The sequence below is a fragment of the Gymnodraco acuticeps genome, unplaced genomic scaffold, assembly GCF_902827175.1.
Source record: "Gymnodraco acuticeps unplaced genomic scaffold, fGymAcu1.1, whole genome shotgun sequence".
In the NCBI taxonomy this organism is placed as follows: domain Eukaryota; kingdom Metazoa; phylum Chordata; class Actinopteri; order Perciformes; family Bathydraconidae; genus Gymnodraco; species Gymnodraco acuticeps.
Genome location: NW_022989985.1, coordinates 4652666 through 4676090, shown reverse-complemented (window position 1 = coordinate 4676090; position 23425 = coordinate 4652666). Strand labels below are relative to the sequence as shown.

Here is a 23425-nt window from a genome sequence, read left to right as displayed (position 1 = left end):
ATGACTCAAAGCTTGGTTTTCTGTTTCCGCTCACTTCATTATGATGTCTTGGGGAGTAGTCTGAGTGGTCAGGAGAGGACACTGGCTGTGCTGCTGGAACAGGCTTTCAGGATCAGAGAGGAAGTGGCAGCAGGCCTGCAGTCGGCCCAGGACTCCCTCCAAGTTGAGACACTGTCCCGCAAGCTGCTGGAGAATCACATACTTACTGACCATTACACGCATTGTCAAGCAGCTTAGCATGGACATACAGGTATAAGGTGGACACATATGTGCTAATGCGTGTTGTGATATATATTTGGTATTATGTATATGAAGTCAGTGTCTATTTGTGTGCATTCCCTTTTCTCTCTTCATGTCTAGTCCTCTTTTGTCACTCCATCTTTTATCTGCCTTCCTCTCTTCTCATCTCCTTTGATGTGCAGCACACTCCCGGACACACACTCGCAGCTGATTTGATTACACCTGATAGAATGGTGCAGAGCCTGAGCAAAGCCTGCCCGACACCTCATCAACGTCAACCCGTGGACATTTTGTATATACATGCAAAAAAAAAATGATGTACAATCATCATTGATCGAGCACAACATCCAGCCTCACAGTTTGATAACTGACTTATAGAAACAGAGCACAACATTGTTACTCATTACTTCATTAGTGCATACCAACTGGGCTGTTAACATGATTAAACGCTGTCATTATCTGAAATATAACATTAAGCCTGAGAGCTAATTAATTATGCACATGAGGAATTAAGCTCAGGCGTGAAATAAATGTGCTAGTTAATCAGATGAAAGGAACATCACACAGTCACATACTTGCTCTCATGATAATCCAGAGGGTCGTCCTGTTGATGTCGGGTTATCAACATCAGGCATATTGCAAACATGCTTATGGCCTGTTTCATAGAAATATAATTCATGCATAAGTGGTGATGAAATGTGTTAGAAAAATATCACTCGTCACCGGCTTGAGCTTCAATATCAGGATACATGTATTTATTATCCTCTCAAGAATGAAAGTAGTCATTACATACAGAGCATATGGTATAACTAGTTACCTGAACAGTGTCCTTCACATGCTTATATACAAGAGAGGGTTTTACACAGTTACAAGATGCAGGAATACCGGTTCAATGCAGTATATAATGTTTTGTTTAGATTAACTAAGACCTACGTCAGAAATGATCATGCTTGTCATATGTCTATCTCCATAGAGGCTGAATCATCATGTTAATCGTTGTCACATAGCTATCATATGCCTAAAACAGTGTGTCCTGATGCTCTTCCAGGTCATCATACTTCCTGTTACGTACACAGCTGGGCCTTTATTATCATGTGCTACTCTGGTATTGGAAGAGTACATTCAGTATTTTCCCAACAAAATGTCTGCCAGTTTTAACCTTCCAGAGCAGTTTAACCCACATTGGTTATTTTAACAGCATTGAAAAGAGGGGCAGAAAGGGAGTTAATGCACGATTAAAAAGCACCACTTCTTGAAATATGATCTCTGTTTTGAACAGTCCCTGAAAAGACAGATTGCCCAGAGGGACTCCATCACCTCTGCAACCACACTGGCCCTTCAAAGCCTGGACCAGAAGAACATGACTGGCATTGGAGACCTGAGAGGAAGAGTGGCCAGGTACAGCAGGTCCTCTGGGTCAAATAATGTCTGTAAACACTGTGGTACAAACTGTTTAGTTTGAACAAATACAACATTGAGGGCTGAATACTAGCACAGTAAACTTTCCTCTGAAGTATTGTTTAAAGGTATTGCGCAATTATTTAGACCCAGATCTGCTGCACAGTTGACAATCTATGGGTAGGGCTTAGGTTTCTTGCAGATATCTTACTTGTTTATCTCTGATGAGGTCTGCTTCCTGTCTGGCAGCTCTTCACAGTCTCACAATTTCAATTCCAGCGTGGCATCCCCTCCGACACTCCAACAGAAACAAACACTTTGATTGCACACATTCATTATTTTGTTCTCACCAGAGTGAAGTTTTCTGATTAGCTCTTATGTGATGTCTATGAAGATGGTGCATATGAGATTGCATTCCCGAAAGGAGGCTGTCACAATTAGGATTGTGTTTGGATTAGAAATGTTCCTCTGTAGCTACCTAGGCTGAATTATTTTTGAATAGCCATGGCCATCATTGCTCAATACATGGAGATGATTTCGCCTAATTCCTCATCACAAAGAGACAATAGATGAATGTACTTTGGTGAACATCTTATTTCAAAAATAGGCTCTTCTCCTCTGTGGTGTTCAAGATGTTAGTGGTGAGAGAAGATATTGCCTATGACTCAACAAACAGCTGATTTACTGTATAGTCCACTAAATGCTGTATAAAACCTCACCTACTCAGCCTAATGACCTCTCTAGTCATAAATAATCAAGTAAGTTATGGGCCAGTGGTTGTTGATGAACTGTATTGTTTTGTGAATCCCTTTATGGTAGAGATGAAGTGCTCCACAGGGAAATAACCCTTATTTCACACTGGGCATCTTAACATAATAACTAGCTGCTAGTTTTGGTTGTTGATCTAAGATTGTGCTTTATCATGAATATTGAAGAGAGTGTTTGCTGGCTGATGGCATCTTAAATTTAGCACAGGAAGGCTGAGAGCTATATTGCAATGTTGACAAAGTTCATCGTCATTACATAAACGGAACGAGAAGCAGGATGTCACATGAGAGTATTTTAGTTATCTTCTGATTGCGTTAGTGATAAGTTTATAAAACTAGTATACTTTTTATTTGGTAGCTTTGCCTGTGTCTTTATTAGTATTTCATCCTCAGATACAAACATACTTCCAATGAAAAGTTCAAATGTGTTTGTTCACTGTTTGTCCTCGATAAACTAACATTGCTTAATTATCAGCAGAGCCTTCTTCTGGTTTCCATTAGTAAGCCTTGGAAAGTATTGACTATGTTCACTTCAGAAAAATCTCCCTGACTTGACACCTTTCCCTCAACTTTCTTCCATCCCGCTTTTCTCATTCAGTTTCCCTCTCTTCTTCCTCACCTATTCTTTTAGGTGTGATGCCGCCACCTGCAAGCTGAGCGCTGACGTGAGCTCTGGGGAGCGGTGGCTGATTAGACTGCAGCAAGAGGGGGCAGCTCAACGAGATGAAGGTCAAGGTGAGAGACTGAGTGTGAAGGCTGACAAATGGTCTGGAAGATGAAATGTAGTTAGTCTTCAAAGTCAGTCCTTCATTACATAGTTAGACATACAAACATTCTTCTCAGTTTCTGCGACATTCAGGACATCAAAACTTGGAAGACACTGAGATTCCCATCGGCTCCTGCTGTACTTAAGGTATAGTTCTAATTAGAAAGGGTGAGTATTATAACACACACAACTTAAATGATAAACAAGTGAAGAAAGTTAGCATTATCATAGTGAGCATGTTATCTTGCTGGCATTGGCATTGAGCTCAAAGCACCACTTTAATAATAATAATAATAATAGATTTAATTTGTTAGCGCTTTTACAGGTGCTCAAAGACGCTTTACATATATAGTGAAGATAAAATAAAATAAAGGAACAACAAATAAATATATAGTTAAAGTTAAAGTCAAATAATACAAAAACAATCACACATTAAAAGCCAGATTGAAGAGGTGAGTTTTTGTAAGTTGTTTGAAGGTGGTGAGGTTAGTGCAGTCGCTGATGGGTTGTGGGAGTGAGTTCCAGAGGGAGGGGGCAGCGACGGAGAAGGCTCTGTCCCCCCAGGTCCGGTGATTGATGCGGGTGGGGATGGATAGGAGGTTGGCTTCTGATGAGCGGAGGCAGCGGGAAGGGGTGTGGTGGTGCAGCAGGTCTGTGAGGTAGGGGGGGGGGGGCCTGATTGTTGAGGGCTTTGTGAGTAATCAGGAGGACTTTGAAGTTGATTCTTTGACGGACGGGGAGCCAGTGGAGGTTCTGGAGGATGGGAGTGATGTGGTCTCGGGAGCGGGTGTGGGTGAGGAGGCGGGCAGCAGAGTTCTGGATATGTTGGAGTTTATTGAGGAGGTTGGATGGTATGCCGTAGAGAGGATGCTATTGCAGTAGTCGAGTCGTGATGTGATGAATGCATGAATCAGGGTTTCAGCAGCAGAGGAGGAGAGTGATGGGCGGAGACGGGCAATGTTTTTGAGGTGGAAAAAGGCGGTCCTGGTGATGTGATTGATGTGGTGGTTGAATTTGAGCTGACTGTCGAAGATGACTCAGAGGTTGCGGATGTGAGGGGGGGGGGGGGTAGAGTGTGGCTGTCAATGGTGAAGTTGAAATTCTGGATGGCTTTGGTACGGGATGGGGGGCCGATGATGATGATGTCTGATTTGGCACTGTTCAGTTGGAGATAGTTTGTTTGCATCCATGCTTTTATTTCTGAGAGACAGTTGGTGAGAGTGGAGTGTGTTGTGGGGGTGATGGTTTTTGTTGAGATATAAAGTTGGATGTCATCGGCGTAGCAGTGAAATTGAAGGTTGTGGCGACGAATTATTTTGCCAAGGGGGAGCATGTAGAGGATGAAGAGGAGGGGGCCAAGCACCGAACCCTGGGGGACGCCTTGGGACAGAGGATCAGTGGAGGAGGTGCAGTTGTTGATGTTGATAAACTGATGTCTGTCGGTGAGGTAGGATTTTAGCCAGGAGAGTGCAGTGTCGGTGATGTTGAGTGATGATTCGAGGAGGGATAGCAGGATGGTGTGGTTGATGGTGTCGAATGCTGCGGTGAGGTCGAGGAGGATGAGGATGTTCAGGTTGCCGGAGTCAGAGGAGAGGAGGAGGTCGTTTGTGATTTTCAGTGTTTCTGTGCTGTGTTTTGATCGGAAACCGGATTGAAATGGCTCAAAGAGATAATTGGAGCTGAGGTGGGCTTTAAGTTGTGAGGCAACGACACGTTCAAGTATTTTTGACAGAAAGGGGAGATTTGAGATGGGCCGGAAGTTGGACATGATGTCAGGTGTGAGTCCAGGTCTTTTGAGAATGGGTGTGACAGCAGCCAGTTTGAGAGAGGGGGGAACTGATCCAGATCTGAGTGAGGAGTTAATGATGGTGGCGATGAGTTGGGAGATGGCAGGGAGGCTCTCTTTAACAAATTTGGAGGGCATTGGGTCAAGTGTGCAGGTGGAGTTAATTCCAGTCATGAAGTCGGACAGTTGCATGGGGGTCACAGGGGAGAAGTGGGACAGGGGCTGTGAGGTGAAGGGGGGGGAGCCAGGAGGGGAGGTGGGGGGGTGCTGATGAGGGTGTCAGATTGCTGTAAATGTTGCTGATTTTGGTTTGGAAAAACGAGAGGAAGGAGTTGCACTGTTCTGTGGTGAAGGACGAGGTGGCGTTGTCACAGGGTTTGAGAAGTTTGCTGATGGTGAAGAACAGACGCTTGGGGTTGCTGGAGCCAGACTGAATGAGTTGTGAGTAGTAATTAGACCGGGCTTCTTTGAGTGCATTACTGTACTGCTGGAGATAGTCTTTGTAGATTTGAAGATGGACTGTTAGTGTGGTTTTCTTGTGTTGGCGTTCAAGTTGACGTTTCCTTGATTTCATTTGGCGGAGTTCGGGGGTATACCAGGGGGCGGAGTGTATGAAAGAGACATTTTTGTTTTTGTGGGGGCCAGTTCATTGAGACAGAAGGAGAGGGGTGCTGTTATAATAGTCCACAAGTTCAGATGGGTTTTCAGAAAGTGGGGGGGGGGGGGGGGGGGGGGGGGGAGACAGACATCTTGCAGGTAATGGAGGCAGTGATTGCTGAAGGTGAGATGGATTTGAGATTTCTGTAGGTTATTGTGCGTTTTTGCTTTTGGGCGGGGATGGGGACTTTACCTTTAAGCAGAGACTCAAATAAATGTTTGCATGGTTTTTGACTCTTAATCTTATTCTCATATGTCTTAATTTATGCCACTTTTTACACTTAATAAAGTCGACCACTCTTCCCAGCTAGAAATGTTTGGTTCTAAAAACATTCTGAGAATGTTACAGTCATTGTTCTAGGAAGGTTTTTAGCGGGAAGTTTTTGTTCGGTTCCCAGAACGTTCTTCTGAAAGGTAGGATAACGTTCTCTAAAAACATTCTTAAAATGTTTGGTGATAACCTTCTTCAAATGTTTTTGATAACATTGTTAGAACATTATGCCCTACTATAATTAAAACGTTTTCAGCAGGAGGTTTTATTTTGGTTTCCAGAATGTTCTTCTGAAAGGTAGGATAACGTTCTCTAAAAACATTCTTAAAATGTTTTTGATAACATTGTTAGAACATTATGCCCTACTGTTTTTAAAACATTTTCAGCTGCAAGTTAGATTTGTTATGTTGCCAGAATGTTATTATTTTAGAGAAGGATAACATGGTTTATATTAAAAAAAAGTATGCAAATGTTCTGTGGTAACAATTTACTAAAATATGTTTACATTATTAGAACATAAAGACATAATATTCCTGTAATTGTTCAACTCAAAATTCCTGGGTAAGTGGACTGACCACTGTGGTCATTAGGATGATTTTGATAGTTTACTTAACTATTGGAATTTGACTATTAAAGGTGGGGTAGGTAAGTTTCAGAAACCGGCTCGAGTGCACTAAAATTTGAAAGTACACAGCCGAAAATAATCCGCCCGTTCCTTCAGACTTCCTTACAGAGCACCTCCTCCAACACACATGAACGCGCACATGACGTCAGCAGACTGGTGAAAGTGGCCGCCTGTTGCTGGCGAGTCTATACCTCATTCACACCAACGGTGTTTCAGGGCCGGTTCGGAGCTGGAGCTTGAAAAGCACCGGGTTTTCCTCTTCACACCGCAGCGGAGCAGCCTCTTAGCTCGGGAATCCGGTTCGTTTCAAGTACCAAAAAATTGTCCGGCCAGAGCAAAAGCACCACATACATCGAGGTGGGGGCAGGGGCAGAGACAGATCAACTCCTGAACTATAACAAAAAGCCCGCGTTTTATCCAGTTTGTACCATGGTTTGTACACAACGATGGAGAAACTTAATCCTTGTGTGGTGTTCGGGTCACATTGACCCGATTTCTTTGGAAATTACTCAATAACCAGCTTGGCTGCAGTAAAAAACTTAAAACGAAATGTTCGAACTTAAACATAAAGACAGATAACAGGCTCATCACAGACAAACTGGATGTGGCCAAGTACTTGAACATTTTTTTCACAAACATAGCCACAACTCTTGTAAATAAATTACCCTCCCACTCAGGGCTTTTTGGAGTAGATCACATCATGACCTACTACAAAAACCTAGGGGTACGCATAGATGATTTCAGTCTAGCAAGGGTAACAACAGCAGAGGTACTCATTAAACTGAGCGCCCTCCAACCTAACAAGGCCACTGGCCACGACAATATCCCCTCCAAATTCCTCAGAGACACAGCAACCGCCATCTCACCAGTCATAGCTCACATAATTAACCTCTCCATAAAACAGGGAAAAGTACCCAAAGACTTCAAAATTGCAAGAGTAACCCCCCTGCACAAAAAGGGCAACAAATTGGACCCAGGCAACTACTGCCCTATTTCTATACTTACCTCCATCTCGAAAGTCATGGAAAAAATAGTATATGAACAGGTCGAAAAGTATACCTCGCGGAAAAGAAACTAATCTATGAATTTCAATCTGGCTTTAGAACATCCCACTCCACTGACACATGCCTTCTTTATTTGAGCGACCACATCAAACAAGAGGTGGACGAGGGCAAGTACTGCGGCATGGTGATGCTGGACCTACAAAAGGCTTTCGACACTGTCAATCACCCCATTCTGATTGACAAGCTAAAAGCAATTGGTTTTGATAAACTATCGGTGAGCTGGATGCGGTCCTACCTGGAGGGGAGAGAACAGATGGTGGAGGTAAACGGTACTCTGTCCCCCCCCCTCCCAGTGAGCTGTGGTGTTCCACAAGGAAGCATACTTACCGTTACTGTTCCTAATTTATGCAAACGACATGTCATCAGCATGTGACTGCAACTTGTTCCTGTTCGCGGACGACTCAGCCCTGCTGATCTCTGACAGGAGCAGGTTGAAAAAACCCTCAGCTCCGAGCTCGGCAGAATCTGCACCTGGCTCGCCGATAATAAATTATCATTACACCTGGGTAAAACAGAGTCCATTCTCTTCGGTTCGAAACATAATCTCAGCAAATCCGACGACTTCTCAGTTGCAGTGGGTGACATTGTCACAAGTAAGAAGGAAATTACATACCTAGCATCTATTCTTGAGGCAAACCTCTCCTGTGACAAAATGGCATCCAATGTAATAAAAAAAGTCAATCAACGAACTAGATTCTTGTACCGGATCTCCTCTCTGGTAAACAAAAACACCCTGAAAACTTTGGCAGGAGCACTCATTCAAGGGTACTATGACTATGCTTGCACATCATGGTACCATAGCACCTCCAAGGCACTAAAAATAAAACTTCAAACATCGCAGACTACTGCTTGACCTTTCATCTAGAACCCACCTCACCTCTGCCCACTTTGACAACCTAGGATGGCTTAGAGTAGACGACAGAGTACAGCTACTTGCAATGGGCCTGGTCTACAAGATCCACTACACCTCTATGGTACCCATGTACATGTCAAAATTCTTCCCAAAGGTCAAGGAATACCATGATCATAACACCAGAGGGAGCTCCACAAATCATGTGAAACCCAGATTTGGCACAAAAAAGGGGGAATACACGTTTCGCAATTATGCCACATCAAGGTGGAACGCTCTTCCCACAACTGTAAAGGAAAGTAAAACTATACTTACCTTCAAAACCTCTCTTAAAGAGCACCTTTGGGGGAGAGCATTGCAAAACTGGCCCCGGTAATGGTACAAATCTCAACCTGTCTACAATGGACAGCTTCCCCCCCCCCCCCCCATCTATGTATATACTCGCATTTTAGACTCTGTTACTAACTGTATATCTGTAGACTTGGTATGTCTTAAATGTCCGGTTAGGATGTATTAGAACGAAATCTAAAATGAAAATTGTAATAAGCAATCTGTATGTAAAAAACCACCTGTATGTAAATTGTAAATAAGCCATCTGTATGTCAAATATGTCTTATATGTCTTAAATGATATGATGAATTGGAAATGGGGGACCCTGATGTAAACAAGACGAAAGTCTTTCTCTGGTCTGCATCCCCTTAACAATTGTATGTTTTGAGCTGTACTGTACTGTACCCAATATACAAGCTGTTAATAAACTTTTCTATCAATCAATCAATCATTTCCATTTTCAATGAATAAAAAAAAATATAAGGATATTTTCGTTCAACCTGAAACTCAATGGCCGGGGCTTATTTATTGTGAAGGACATGTGGAATTGTTTTTATTTTCTGACCCGGATACAATACCAGGACAGACAGAGAAAAACACACAGAAACACAAAAACACACAAACTAAAGACACAATTGTATGCATAGAGAAGCTGTTTGATCCTGTTTTCCCTTGATATTTACCCTTTGCAGTGTGTACACAAAACTATCCTAGAACATTATAAACATTTGAGATCTTCCAGAAATGTATAAACATTTTACATTTTCTCGCACTGTCCCCCTCGCACCTGCACGCCGGAGGAGGGACTAAACAGAGACATAACCTCAGTGTAGTTACAGTGTAGTGCAGAACTACAATTATCTACCAACAAAATGGCCAAAAGATATTCTGCGCAGAGAGCCTTGGAGCTAATAATGGATGAGAGTGAGTGGAATGCATTTTTACAGTGCTTCTCAAAGTGTGGTCCGCGGACCCCCTAGTGGTCCGTGAGTATATTGGTAAAATTTCACATTTGAAATAAATACATTTATTTAAGTTTTTCGCACTCTCGCGGGAATATCTCCGCAATGAAACGAGCTTAAGTTTAACTTTCGATTGCATGATATAGCCCAGATAAGCACCTTCATCACACATGTTGCCACTTGTTTGTACAATTTTCAGGCGATTTGTAAAAAACGATGTGTTTTTGGATATTTGTGGAGTTAGGTGGTCCGCGAGTGTTTTTTTATTGGTTAAGTGGTCCTTGGTATGAAAAAGTTTGAGAAACACTGCATTAGAAGAACACGGTGAAGTGGAACAGGAATACATTTCTGAAGATGTGGAGGTAAACTCAGAATTTGACAGCAAATTGGAAGATGAACTTGACTCATAGCCAGCTGCTGGAAGACCCCAACAGCCAGCCGCCAGAAGACCCCCACAGTCAGCTTCTGGAAGACCCCCACAGCCAGCTGTGAGGTCTGTGGACCCTCAAAGGACTCCAAGACACAGACTACATGCAGCAACTGCAACAAGTACATCTGTGTTAGACACAGGAAGAAGTTCTGTACATCATGTGTTACCTAAACGGACTTGCCCATTGACTCACATGATGTTCTGCAGCGTCACTTCATCAATATATTTTTCAGATATACTGTATTTTATGAATAGTGACTGTTAATTGTTTTTATTTGCTTTGTGTTTATATCTGTTCTATGTAATTTATATGGATGTTTCATTCTCTCTATATTTCACAGCCAAATACTTTTGGATGTGTGGTTCTTGTGTTCCAATTGCTGATTAATTTCTTTATTTCCTTCAGGGCTTTGATTATTATATGACAGATTAAAAATAATAAACATTAATGAAAAAATGTTTCATTTACATTAGTCCTAGAAAAGCATGAGCAAAATGTAAACTTAGTTTTTATTACAGTGTATTTTTTTTTAACATCAATTACATTTTTAGCACAAAAAACGATGGACACTTCCATTGTTAAATTTGATCTAGCAAAGAGTATTTTCAAAAACTAATCATATATTTCATTTATATTGTTGGGGAATGAGTTAAAGACAATATATATAAGGAATTGTGCATGTTGAATTTGGTTCTGTATTTTTTTTAAACCCTGAAATATGTCCCGGGTCAATTTGACCCGAACATTACCAAAGGGTGCGAAATGTGAACATAACACAAGGGTTAACAAGAGTTTCAGTGTTTCTGCCATAGACTGTATATAAAGGTTTCTGCTCATGGTGAAGCAACGTGTCTCCGTGTTAAGGGGGACTGAGCATTCACGTTGATCACCTCTCATTATAACTCATTATAAATCTATAAAACTATAAATATTAAACTTTACTTCACGTGTTCATTTGAGAACAGCTGTTACATACCTGGGTGAAGGTTACAGTTAATTTAAATGAAAGATACAACGTTACTCCACACTCATGGTTTAGTCCACCTTAAGAAATAAGACCGACCTCGGAAGCAGTTGTGTTTTAAAAAAACCTTAATTGACACGAGTACACTTTTTTATAAGAATATAACTAAACCACAGAAATGACTCCGGAAAAGCTGCAGATAGAGCCATAAGAAATGAATGCAACTGATTTAATCTGCGCGGTTTGGCTTTATGAAGCAGTCACGCAAACGGTTACGTCATGACGCAAACGATGACGCAACGACGCATTACCAGTCGGACTCTGGGCGGTGTGAAAAGAGCCAGAGCTAAACCGAAGAACTGGTTCTGAACCTAAAAAGCCCTAGCACGGAGCTTGAACCGGAGTTGCGTTGGTGTGAATGAGGTAATTGAAGTACTGCTGCAATGCACGCCCAATGACGGCACGCCCAATGAGGGCACGAGATACATTTGTGCGTGCACGAGATGGAAGGCTGACAGACAGGGCAGCAATCCAATCCGGCCGGCTAAACGGATTGGTTGTACTTTTTACAGTATTACGGCTTCCACCGATGAATTTTTTTATGGATTTTTGTCAAAGCACTTACGATATTCATTGCTATCGGGATGTTAAGAGCATTCCATGGAATATAACAAAAAGTGTATCTCGAGCCGGTTTCTCAAACTTACCTACCCCACCTTTAACACATGTAAAAGGATGACTCGGAATCAGCTGGTGAAAGTAACATTTGTTTATTAGAAAAGGGGAGCTGGGAGTGGAGGTTGGTTATGGCGGCAGTGGGAAACAGTTGTTCCAGGGTGGGTAGAGAGGCCTGGCTGGTCTTGGGAGTGTGGAAGGCCTTGGATTCCTCCTGGGAGAGACACAAAAATGAGTGTGAGGCAAAAGCAGGCAAAGTTGTCAAAGAATATGCTGGTAAAAAGGTAGAGCGGCACGCAACCGTAAACCATTCCTAGAACAATGAATGGTAACATTCTCAGAATGTTTTTAGAACCAACAATGTCTAGCTGGGAACTCAGACATGCCTACGCAAACGTGCAATATCATGAATTACGTGCTTGTTTTTTTCTAAAAACGAAAATGTGGTGACATCAGATTTCTTTTAAACATCCTTTTCAAACAAATGCAGCAAGTTTGTTTTTTAAAGCGCACTACAAATAAATCTGACGTTGACCATGACCCTGTTAATATTTCGCATCACAGGAACATTTTATAAAAAAATAATAACCTCCTGAAAACATTATCCAAATGTTTCAAAATATTCTTCTTTGGTTATCATGTAACATTGAGGGACCGTTTTATAAAGAATATCTTTAATGTGTTACCCAACAACGTCCAAAACACATCCTTAGAATGTTGGAGGCAAAACGTTCCACCTTTGTTAACATATCACATTAAAGGAACATTTTTATAAAACCCTTCTGTCATCTCAGGCCTCAATAACATCCTGAAAACATTTTCAGAATGTTGCATTGAAAATGTCCTTCATTTGTTATCATGTAACATTGAGGGAACGTTTTATAAAGAACATCTTTAATGTGTTACCCAACAACGTCCAAAACACATCCTTAGAATGTTGCAAGGAAAACGTTCCACCTTTGTTAACATATCACATTAAAGGAATGTTTTATAAATAAACTTTCTGTCATCTCAGGCCTCAATAACATCCATAAAACATCCTCTGAATGTTGCAGTTAAAACGTTATGTCTTAGTTAACCTTAAACCTTATAGGAACATTATTTGAAAAAATAAACATCCTAAAAAGGTTATTTGAACATCAGATTAAGACACACACGCACTCTCTCTCACACACAAAGGGTGTTGAAACTGGGATTAATTTACTCTAGTTTCACATTAAGGAAATCATTTTATTCTGTGAATGGATTAAGGTATAACAAGGGGATTATGCTACCTGAATGAACAAACATAATTAACTGCGAGAATACACAGGGGGAGTATTTGCTGTTTATCCTCGAGAGGATGGCAAGCGTTGATGTGTTGGAGCTTATTCCTGCGGAGTGAGACTGGTCTTATAAAATAAATTCAGAGGCTCAACCACACTTTCTGAAAGAGGTAAATGAGATGTGAAATTAATTCATACAGGGATTTCAAGGTGACTCAATTAAAACAGTGTTACCTGCCTTTGAGGTCAAATTATCTTTACAATATTAAAAAAATTCTTAAAATACTGGTTTAGGACAGATACAGTTTGTAACATGTTATAATACTCTCCAGCATTTAACTAAATCCAAAGCTGACCATAAATGACCTTAACACTCACACTGATTCACCCTGCTCTCAGTTGTGTTTGTGGCGCAGCAAGGTAGATCACTGTGATGGCAGCACATTAGCTGTGGAGCAGTGGTCAAGAATGTGCCATTAAGGTAATTGAATACTCAGAGAAAGTGGGTCGCCGCTGTTAATCCCAGGCTTGACCAGCTACAGGAGTGGTGCAGTACCTCAATCACCTTGACTCAGCAGAAACTGTGGAGGGTAAAGGTCAGATCACTGAGGCTGCACCACAAGATAGTCCAACGTCACAGCATGTGCTTGTTTGTTTTTCCAGATTTATTATGATCTTGGAAAGCTGGAGGCCTCATTGTCAAAGCATTCCCAGAGCCAAAAGAGCTCCATGGCTGATCTGCAACTTAAACTACTCAATGACAGGTAAGGCCATGCATTAAAGAGGAAGCTCAACCCAAACACACATAGGTTACTTGTTTATCGCAGTAAAGCATGTGTTAGTCTGATTTATTTGTATTTATTCCCCTTTTTCTTTCCATGGACTGACACCCATGCACAGTGGTACTTATGTAGATGAACTGCAACATAGCTGTGATTATGAGTAAAAGTAATAATATAAATAAATAATAAAAAAAGGCATCAGATGACTCACAACTAATACTGCACAAAGCAGCTTTCCTCATAGTGCACGTGGTTTATGAGGGATTTTATACTGCCAGAATATATTCAAACCTATGAAATTGAGGGAGAGGGGAAGAGGTTATAATTTCAACATTCAAGATGGTTCTCTAGTGTTACTTTTAAAACAACTGTATTGTAGAAACATCTGTGAGTGTGCTGCTGGTGACTGGGATAGTCATTTTATTTTTGAATTAGCATTTCAGCAGCATTACCTAATTGATTGATTAATGCTACCTTTTTATTCTGGCCAGATCCACATAACAAATAATAATCCAATATTTAATTTGATTATCAAATACTACCCCCTGTGAGTCCTCCTGACTCATAAAAAGTCTCAATCAGCAGCAATATGAAGAACGAATCACATAGTTCTGCAATGGTAGAACAGAAACAGAGAGACATGAATGAGGAATATGCTCTATTTAGTATTGCGGTGGATCTTTTGTGGAAACCAGGTCACTGATGATGCTGGAACCAAAAGAACAGTAGATAAAATAGATGAAAAGCAACACTGTCTGTGATTCTGAGCCAGGTGGAGTAATGACAAAACAAATAGTTTGCGATATTATATCTTCCATCCATCCAGGGTGCTCCTTGTTTATTTACTCTCATGTACATCTATCCCAAAGTGGGACCTCAGAAGATTTGTTTCAGACAAGCTCAAAAACACGACAACAGCAAAGAATGGAGGCACACTGACCCTGTTACAATTTTAGTCTCATTTTACGTGGCCAAATCAGCCGCCCTGTTGTCTAGTATTCACCGCCTTAACAACTGTCAACATTAGGTAGATTAGCCAGCCTGGGTGGAGATAACATTGAGGTGTCTCTATAGCAGCAGACCTAGCTATATAATTTCTTTAGCAGCAGTCTGATTTGTCTTGCTGTTAAACACAGACACACATAAAGTCCCGACATGGGTCTCATTGATTTTCCCATTTAGCATGAATTCTTAGTATTGAGAGGAAAGTAGGTACATTTAATTGAAGTGCCAATATGTTTTTTTACATTATAGAAATATTTGATGACACGCATTGTGTGTTACGGTACAATACAACGACTGCAAACAGCTAACCTATATAAATGGCAACCGGTCCAATACAACAGGGAGATTTGTTTTGCTTTACCAAAGAAACAGCGCAGTAAGATCAACATCAAGGGTTTATTTACTTTTTATGCACCATGTAAGTCTATGCATCTCTAGTATACACATATAGTTGCAGCACCTCACAACAGAGTAAAAGTGTTCTGCCTACTAAGGCTGGCACCAAGTAAGTTTAAACCAAAAAATTCAACATAATGCATCCTGCTTTTGACATAAACTGGTAGAACATCAATTATTGATTTATGATGGATGATTGTTTTCACACCAGTGCTTATTCCAATGCCAAGCAGCAAGCATGAGCTGTATAAAATGGGCCTTACATGAAGCCTTCTAGGTAGCCTATTTGTAAAAACCTTTCTAATTATCTAATCTTATCTACTAATGGCTTTTTAGTGTCTTGTTTGAAATAAAGAAATTCAAATTGCAGCTTCTTAACTAAGAGCCTTCTAGATTATTTCCTTTTTATTCCTGATGATTTTGCCTCCTTCTTCACTGACAAAATTCAGAAAATCAGACAAGCAGTCAGTGCCTCTGCATCAGGAACAGCAAATGTGTTGTCTCTGTGTCCACCTAACATCAATTCAAACACCATGACACAATTCCATCAGATTAATGATAAAAACATTATTCAACTTCTGAAATCCTCCTCCTGCTGCCTTGATATTATTCCAACAGGATTTTTTAAAGATGTTTTGCCTTGCATGGCCTCAGATCTACTTCATATAGTAAACAAATCTCTTCACTCAGGTATTTTTCCACAGGCCCTGAAAACTGCAGTCATTAAACCGCTCTTAAAAAAGAATAATCTAGATGCTTCAGTAATGAACAATTACAGGCCCATATCAAACCTCCCATTTCTAGGTAAAATCATTGAAAAAGTTGTTTTTCAACAGTTGAGTAATTTCTTGCATTTAAATAACTGTTTTGATGTGTTCCAGTCAGGATTTCGTCCAAACCACAGCACTGAGACTGCTCTTGTAAAGGTCTTCAATGACATCCACTTAAACACAGACAGTGGCAGAACTTCAGTGTTAGTATTATTAGATCTCAGTGCTGCGTTTTGACACTGTTGACCACAGCATATTACTAGACCGACTGGAAAACTGGGTGGGACTTTCGGCAACAGTTCTAAATTGGTTTGAATCCTACTTAAAGGACAGAAACAACTTTGTTTCTATAGGTAAATACATATCTGAGTTGACAAATATGACATGTGGGGTTCCTCAAGGCTCCATCTTGGGGCCTCTTCTCTTTAACATCTACATGCTACCACTGGCTCAGATAATGAAAAACAACAAAATAAGTTACCATAGCTATGCAGAGGACACACACATTTACGTAACAATTTCACCAGGAGACTATGCTCCAATTCAAACACTGAGTAAGTGCATTGAACAAATCAATGACTGGATGTGTCAGAACTTTCTCCAATTAAACAAAGATAAAACTGAGGTAATGGTTTTTGGAGCCAAGTCAGAACGTATAAAAGTTAGCGCTGAGCTTCAGTCTGCAATGTTCAAAACAACAGATAAAGCCAGAAATCTAGGTGTAGTCATGGACTCTGACCTGAGTTTCAACAGTCACATTAAAACAGTTACTAAATCAGCCTACTATCACCTAAACAATATATCTAGGATTAAAAGACTAATGTCACAGCAGGATTTGGAAAAACTTGTCCATGCTTTTATCTTCAGTAGACTGGACTACTGTAATGGTGTCTTCACAGGTCTCACTAAAAAATCTATTAGGAAGCTGCAGCTGATTCAGAACGCTGCTGCTCGAGTCCTCACTAACACTAAGAAAGTGGATCACATCACTCCTGTTCTGAAGTCTTTACACTGGCTTCCTGTGTGTCAAAGAATAGATTTCAAAATACTGCTGCTGGTTTATAAAGCACTGAATGGTTTAGGCCCAAAATACATTTCTGACCTCCTGCTAAATTATGAACCATCCAGATCTCTCAGGTCTTCAGGGACTGGTCAGCTTTCTGTCCCCAGAGTCAGAACTAAACATGGTAAAGCAGCGTTCAGTTATTATGCTCCAAATATCTGGAACAAACTCCCAGAAACCTGCAGGTCCGCTGCAACTCTGACTACTTTTAAATCCAGGCTGAAGACTTTTCTTTTTGTCGCTGCTTTTAATTGAACTATTCATATCTTAGACTGCACTGTAACTTTTATCCATGTACTTTTTCTTTTAATGTTTAATTGAACTATTAATATCTTAGACTGCACTGTAACTTTTATCCATGTATTTTTTCTTTTAATGTTTATTTTATTAACTTTTCTTTTTAATGACTGATTTTAAATGCCATTTTCTTAATGTCTTTCATTTTTTGTAAAGCACTTTGAATTGCCTTGCGTTGAAAAGTGCTATATAAATAAACTTGCCTTGCCTTGCCTTGCCTTGCCTTGCCTTGCCTTGCCTTGCCTTGCCTTGCCTTGCCTTGCCTTGCCTTGCCTTGCCTTGCCTTGCCTTGCCTTGCCTTGCCTTGCCTTGCCTTGCCTTGCCTTGCCTTGCCTTGCCTTGCCTTGCCTTGCCTTGCCTTGCCTTGCCTTGCCTTGCCTTGCCTTGCCTTGCCTTGCCTTGCCTTGCCTTGCCTTGCCTTGCCTTGCCTTGCCTTGCCTTGCCTTGCCTTGCCTTGCCTTGCCTTGCCTTGCCTTGCCTTGCCTTGCCTTGCCTTGCCTTGCCTTGCCTTGCCTTGCCTTGCCTTGCCTTGCCTTGCCTTGCCTTGCCTTGCCTTGCCTTGCCTTGCCTTGCCTTGCCTTGCCTTGCCTTGCCTTGCCTTGCCTTGCCTTGCCTTGCCTTGCCTTGATGACTTTGCAGGATGTCAGGGGAACTGAAGGGAGCCAAGGAGCAGACCGATTATTTGAAGAAGTGGACAGAACAGCTCAATAGTTTGGCCCAGAATCATGCAGATCGCAGCCAGGAGCTCCGCACACAACTGCAGGACAAAATGGTACGGCAGCTGACAGTATGACCAACAATTGAATTCCACAATAACAACTTGCAAGTACAAATCAGGCTTTATTCAGAATAAAGTTTATCTGTAAAATGTCTCTTCATCTGTCTTTGTTATGCCCCATTTATTATACTATTAGGACCTGCAAGATATATATTTCATTGTGAGTGGTGTTAGTTCAACAACTCTTTTCGAGTTGTCACTCTTTACATTTAAAAATGATAATAAAGAGAGACAGATGGTGAGAAAGCTTCAGCTAAAGAGAGTCCTTTCTATGGGTGAGTTATTCAAGATGCCATGAGAGACATTTTTAAGCAATGATCATTAAATTGACATGAGACAGGTGCTATAATGACAGACTTAAAGTAATATACCAAAAATAAATATGGAAATTAAGTTGTAAATCTTGCAGTACCTTTTAAAACCATGATTTAAAAATTGTATTCAAGACTCGTCACATACAGCTCAATGGTTGAAAACAGTGATGTGTGTTTGAAGTTTTAGTTGTTATATGTTTGTTCTGTATTCAGTTAGAGGCAGAATCTAGATTAGCTGTGCGGCTACAGGCTCTGGAGGTGCGTGTGGAGCAGTTTGAGGCCCAGCAGGATCAGGCAGACCGGCGTCAGTCAGATCATCTGAAACGCTCTGAAACAAAACTGAGTAAGAGAATGAACTCGGTGGAGAGCAGCCTTCATCAAGAGCTGCAGCTGCTCAAACAAGAATACCACAAAGGTGGGTTAGCACTGTCTGTACCAAGCTGTCATCAGTGGGTAAACACACACATATGTTCCATATACGTCAAGGAAAATGCTCACATGCAGGAAAGCTTCACAAAAGAGTCAGAAAAAGAGAGACAGACTGTAATTACTCATATTTTGAAGTGAACTGATTACTTGATTAAAACAGTTCATTTATTTCTCCCACAAATGAGACGCTTAATATCAGTTAACTTTATTTGAATTGTACTAACAATAAGGGCAGCAGGGCTTTTTACACAGGAGGCAACATAAGAAACGTATTAACTCTCACATCATGTTGTTTCATTAAATGTTTGCATTGTGTACAGATACTTTTAACAATATTGAAAAGTTTGTATACTACTCTTATCCCAGGTATCTTGAACTACTTGACAGGCCAGAATAGGATGTAAATTCATACATGTTGACTCATAAGTCTTACAACAGAGGTTAAAGCCTATATAAATTGTGTTTGAGCTACAGCTGCTTTGTGTGGCTACCTCAAATCTAATAAATGATGGGTTACAGTATGTCATGCACAACCATCTATGTAAGCCAGCACAGAGCTCCACTCTACATCAGGCTGCTGTTGATATCCATCCCCATCTCACTGATTTGCAAATAGGAGTCTCATTTCCCAGGAGCACAAGACCTCAAAACCTTTCCTACTTTCTGTCAACCTCTCTCAGTCTCCGGCTCTTATTCAATTCAATTCAATTCAATTCAAAACCTTTATTTATCCAGGTAAAATCCCATTGAGATCAATGATCTCTTTTTCAAGGGAGACCTGGAGCAGTAGGTTCCACAAGAAGACATAAAAACATAAACAACAGAACAACAAAAGGACATCATACAGCAAAATGTACAGGGATTACAATTTACATATTTAACCACATGTACAGGTACCAACAGCATCTGATTTTGTAGCATCCAACCGAGCTTTAAAAACATGTAGTGGTACTAGCTTGGTAATTTTCCATTCTTTTTGCAGACTGTTCCATGTTAGTGGAGCTGCACATCTAAAAGCTTTCTTCCCTAAGACAGTCCTAGCACTTGGCACATTTAATAAAACCACAGCATGCGATCTCAGGCAATAAGTACTTTCAATTCGCAGAGAGATCAAGGAGCAGAGATATAAGGTGGTAGTTTATCCAACATGGCTTTGTAAATGAAAAAGTACCAGTGACTGAGCCTCCGTACAGTAAGTGATGGCATAACCGCCTTGGTATACAGGGTACAGTGATGCGTAAGTGCTTTACAATTTGTCAAAAATCTCAGTGCACTGTGATACGCAGCATCTAACTTGCTCAGGTAATTGGCAGGTGCATTCATATATAACAAATCACCATAATCCAGCACAGGTAAAAAGGTCACAGTGACTAGCCTTTTCCTGGCCTCAAGCGAGAAACAGGACTTATTTCTGTAAAAGAAACCTAGCCTAACCCTCAGCTTTTTAAGCAGGTTATTGACATGAAGTTTAAAAGTGAGACAGTCATCAAGCCAGATACCCAAGTATTTGTAACAAGTAACCACTTCAAGTTGTATTTCTTGCGTAGTTACAATATCCAAAGCAGTCTCTGGTGTATTTTTAGCTTTAGCTTTCGAAAAGTGCCTTACCTTGGTTTTATCCACATTTAAAAGAAGCTTAAGCTCAGAGAGCTGAGCCTGAATAATGTTAAAAACAGCCTGTAATTTAACAACAGCCTCGTTAATCGAGGGACCTGCACAGTACATAACGGTATCGTCCGCATAAAAATGTAAGGTTGCTCCTTCGACATTTTCACCTAAACTATTAATATAGATAGAGAATAATAGTGGACCTAAAACTGAACCTTGTGGTACACCATTAGTGATGTTTAACCACTCAGAAGACAGCCCATCAAACTGAACACATTGGGACCTTTCAGAGAGGTAGTTTACAAACCACCCCACTGCATGGCTGGACATGCCTATACTGACCAGCCTTTGCTTCAAAATGCGATGATCGACAGTATCAAAAGCTTTGGATAGGTCAACAAATAGAGCTGCACAACTCTGCTTATTATCTAAAATACTCGTAATATCATTTACCACTTTCATTGTGGCAGTGATGGTGCTATGTTGCTTTCTGAAGCCTGACTGATGTTTAGACAGGATGTCATTTGTACATAAAAACTCCTTTACCTGTTCACTCACTAGGCGTTCAAGAACCTTGGCCAGAACTGACAATTTAGAGATGGGTCTATAATTGTTTAATAAGGTGGCCTCCCCTCCTTTTAGTAGTGGCAGGACATAAGCTGACTTCCATACTTTTGGGATTTTGTTCGTGCTGAGAGAGAGGTTAAAAAGAGTAGTAAGAGGTGGAGCAATAAAATCTGCAGCTATCTTTAAAAAGAAAGGTTCTACGTTGTCCGGACCAGCCGGCTTTTTAGGATCTAGCTTGGTTAAGACTTCACGAACAACATCAACAGTAAAAGGAGTAAAACTGAAAGGGTTTTCCAGACCACATTGTTCTGAGTCACCGACTGTGGTGTTCACAGAAGCAGAATTAGAAACAGAATGAAACAGAGAGCCACAGGACACAAAATGCTCATTAAAACAATTTAGTATGGTGGCCCTATCCGATATAGTGCCAGATACTGTGGTAAGGCACGGAGGTAGCTCATTACGGATATCACCGGTGGATATCGATTTTATGGCTTTCCAGAATTTTCTAGGGTTGTTCAGGTTCTTTGTGGTAACTGACAGATAATACTTAGATTTAGCACTTTTGACATGTGAAATGAAGCTATTTCTTAGCTGCCTAAAACGCAGCCATTCTACCTCTGAGCCTGAATTCCTAGCCTTTGTCCAGGCCTTGTTTCTCTCATGTAGGAGAATAGATAATTCAGCAGAAAACCAAGGATTTTCTCGTCCCTTCACTCTAAATTTACGCAGGGGTGCATGTCTATCTATAATTTCCATAAAACCAAGATAAAAATAAGACCATGCAGTCTCAACATCAGCACACAAATCGATTTTTCCCCAATCAAACCCAAACAGATCATGTACAAAACCCTGCTCCACAAAATGTTTTATGTCTCTCTTGATGATAATACGAGGTTTAACCTTTTGGACCTTAGTGTCCCTAATTGTGGCTACAACACAGTGGTCACTCAGATCATTCGCAAATACTCCCACAGCTGAGTATTTATAGGGAACATTAGTTAAAATGAGATCAATTAGGGAGGATTTATTTGGGGACTTAATATTAGGGCGAGTAGGACTGTCAACAATCTGAGTAACATTTAAAGAGATACAAAGGTTTTTAAAATCCTCTGACACTGCAGTTAACCAGTCCCAGTTAAAATCTCCAAGTAGCACTATTTCCTTGTAGTCTAGTTGCGATAAAAGATTTGCTAGCGAAGACAAGGAGTCTTTGACAGCTGAGGGGGGTCTGTAACAGCCCACGACCATGACCTGTTGACCCTTTGCCACTTCTATATTTAAGGCTAAAAATTCAAATTGCTTACTGATAGATTTGGAAACTACAGCGGTTACACTGAATATATTCTTAACATAAATGGCAACGCCACCACCTTTATTTGGCCGGTCGGTACGATACACATTAAAACCATTTAAGGCAATGTCAGAGGCCAAAATAGATTTGTTTAGCCATGTTTCTGATAAAACAATGACGTCAGCGTCAGTCGAGCTCGCCCAGATACGGACAAAATCTAGTTTACCTAACAGACTGCGCACATTCAAGTGGATGAAACCCAACCCAGACCTAGCTTTAAAATCAGCAGGAGTAGCGATCTGACTACTACTACTGGGCGGACCAGGGTTAGGTTGTACATTTCCTGACAGTTATTAAAGTGTAGATAAATACAAAAGAGGCAAAGACTCCCTGCAGTAAATAACAACAAGAGAAAACTGCTCTATGAATCACTGCTCTCAGTGCTAGAAAGCCATCCATCCAACATTCTATTTTAAGTATAGGATGAAAAGATGGACGGAGAGGGTATTAAATGGGAGAAAAGCAATACATAATTGATGAGTGTCGTAAATATACTTGGCAAGACAGGCGTGGAGTCAAAAAGAGAAGGATAGTGATTTAATATCCCATCATTGTTGGAAAAAGTGTGTCCCTCCACCCCACAGAGGGACTGTAGTCCCTGGATTATACTTCTTAGAGTAGATAAAGTCATGATAACCGATGAAAAATACATTAGGACGTAGAACTATATTAGTAACAGACAGCAGAAGAACAATAGAGAGAGAGCCAAACTGATTCTCTACACCCGGCTCACTTTTGAACAGGTTTCCTGTTGGTGCATGATGCCATCAAGTCCCTGAGACAGATAGGTGATATCAAATCCCACCTTAACAAGGAGAAGCTACAGAAGGATATCAGGCACGTCTGCAGCAAGGTGGCATGACTTGTGACATTATCAACTGAAGAGGAGCTCCAATGTTCCTGTCGTATCTATACTGAGGCAGTCGTCTTAAAGTTTGACAGCATGCCAGTTAGTTAGAGTGTTAACTGTTATCTCACTGACTTATATTCACATCTTATTAAATGAGCTCT

At 40.8% G+C, this 23425-nt stretch overlaps 1 protein-coding gene across 1 annotated transcript; it reads left to right on the top strand.

Moving 5' to 3' along the window:
• On the top strand, positions 1-23276 carry fam81b (family with sequence similarity 81 member B). The gene is given in 10 exon segments (XM_034212653.1): positions 1-204; positions 206-250; positions 1520-1638; positions 3037-3134; positions 4645-4659; positions 11894-11910; positions 13715-13815; positions 18004-18136; positions 18670-18871; positions 23158-23276. Coding segments are annotated over 10 exon segments (1053 nt in total).
• The last annotated feature ends 149 nt before the right edge of the window (positions 23277-23425 follow it).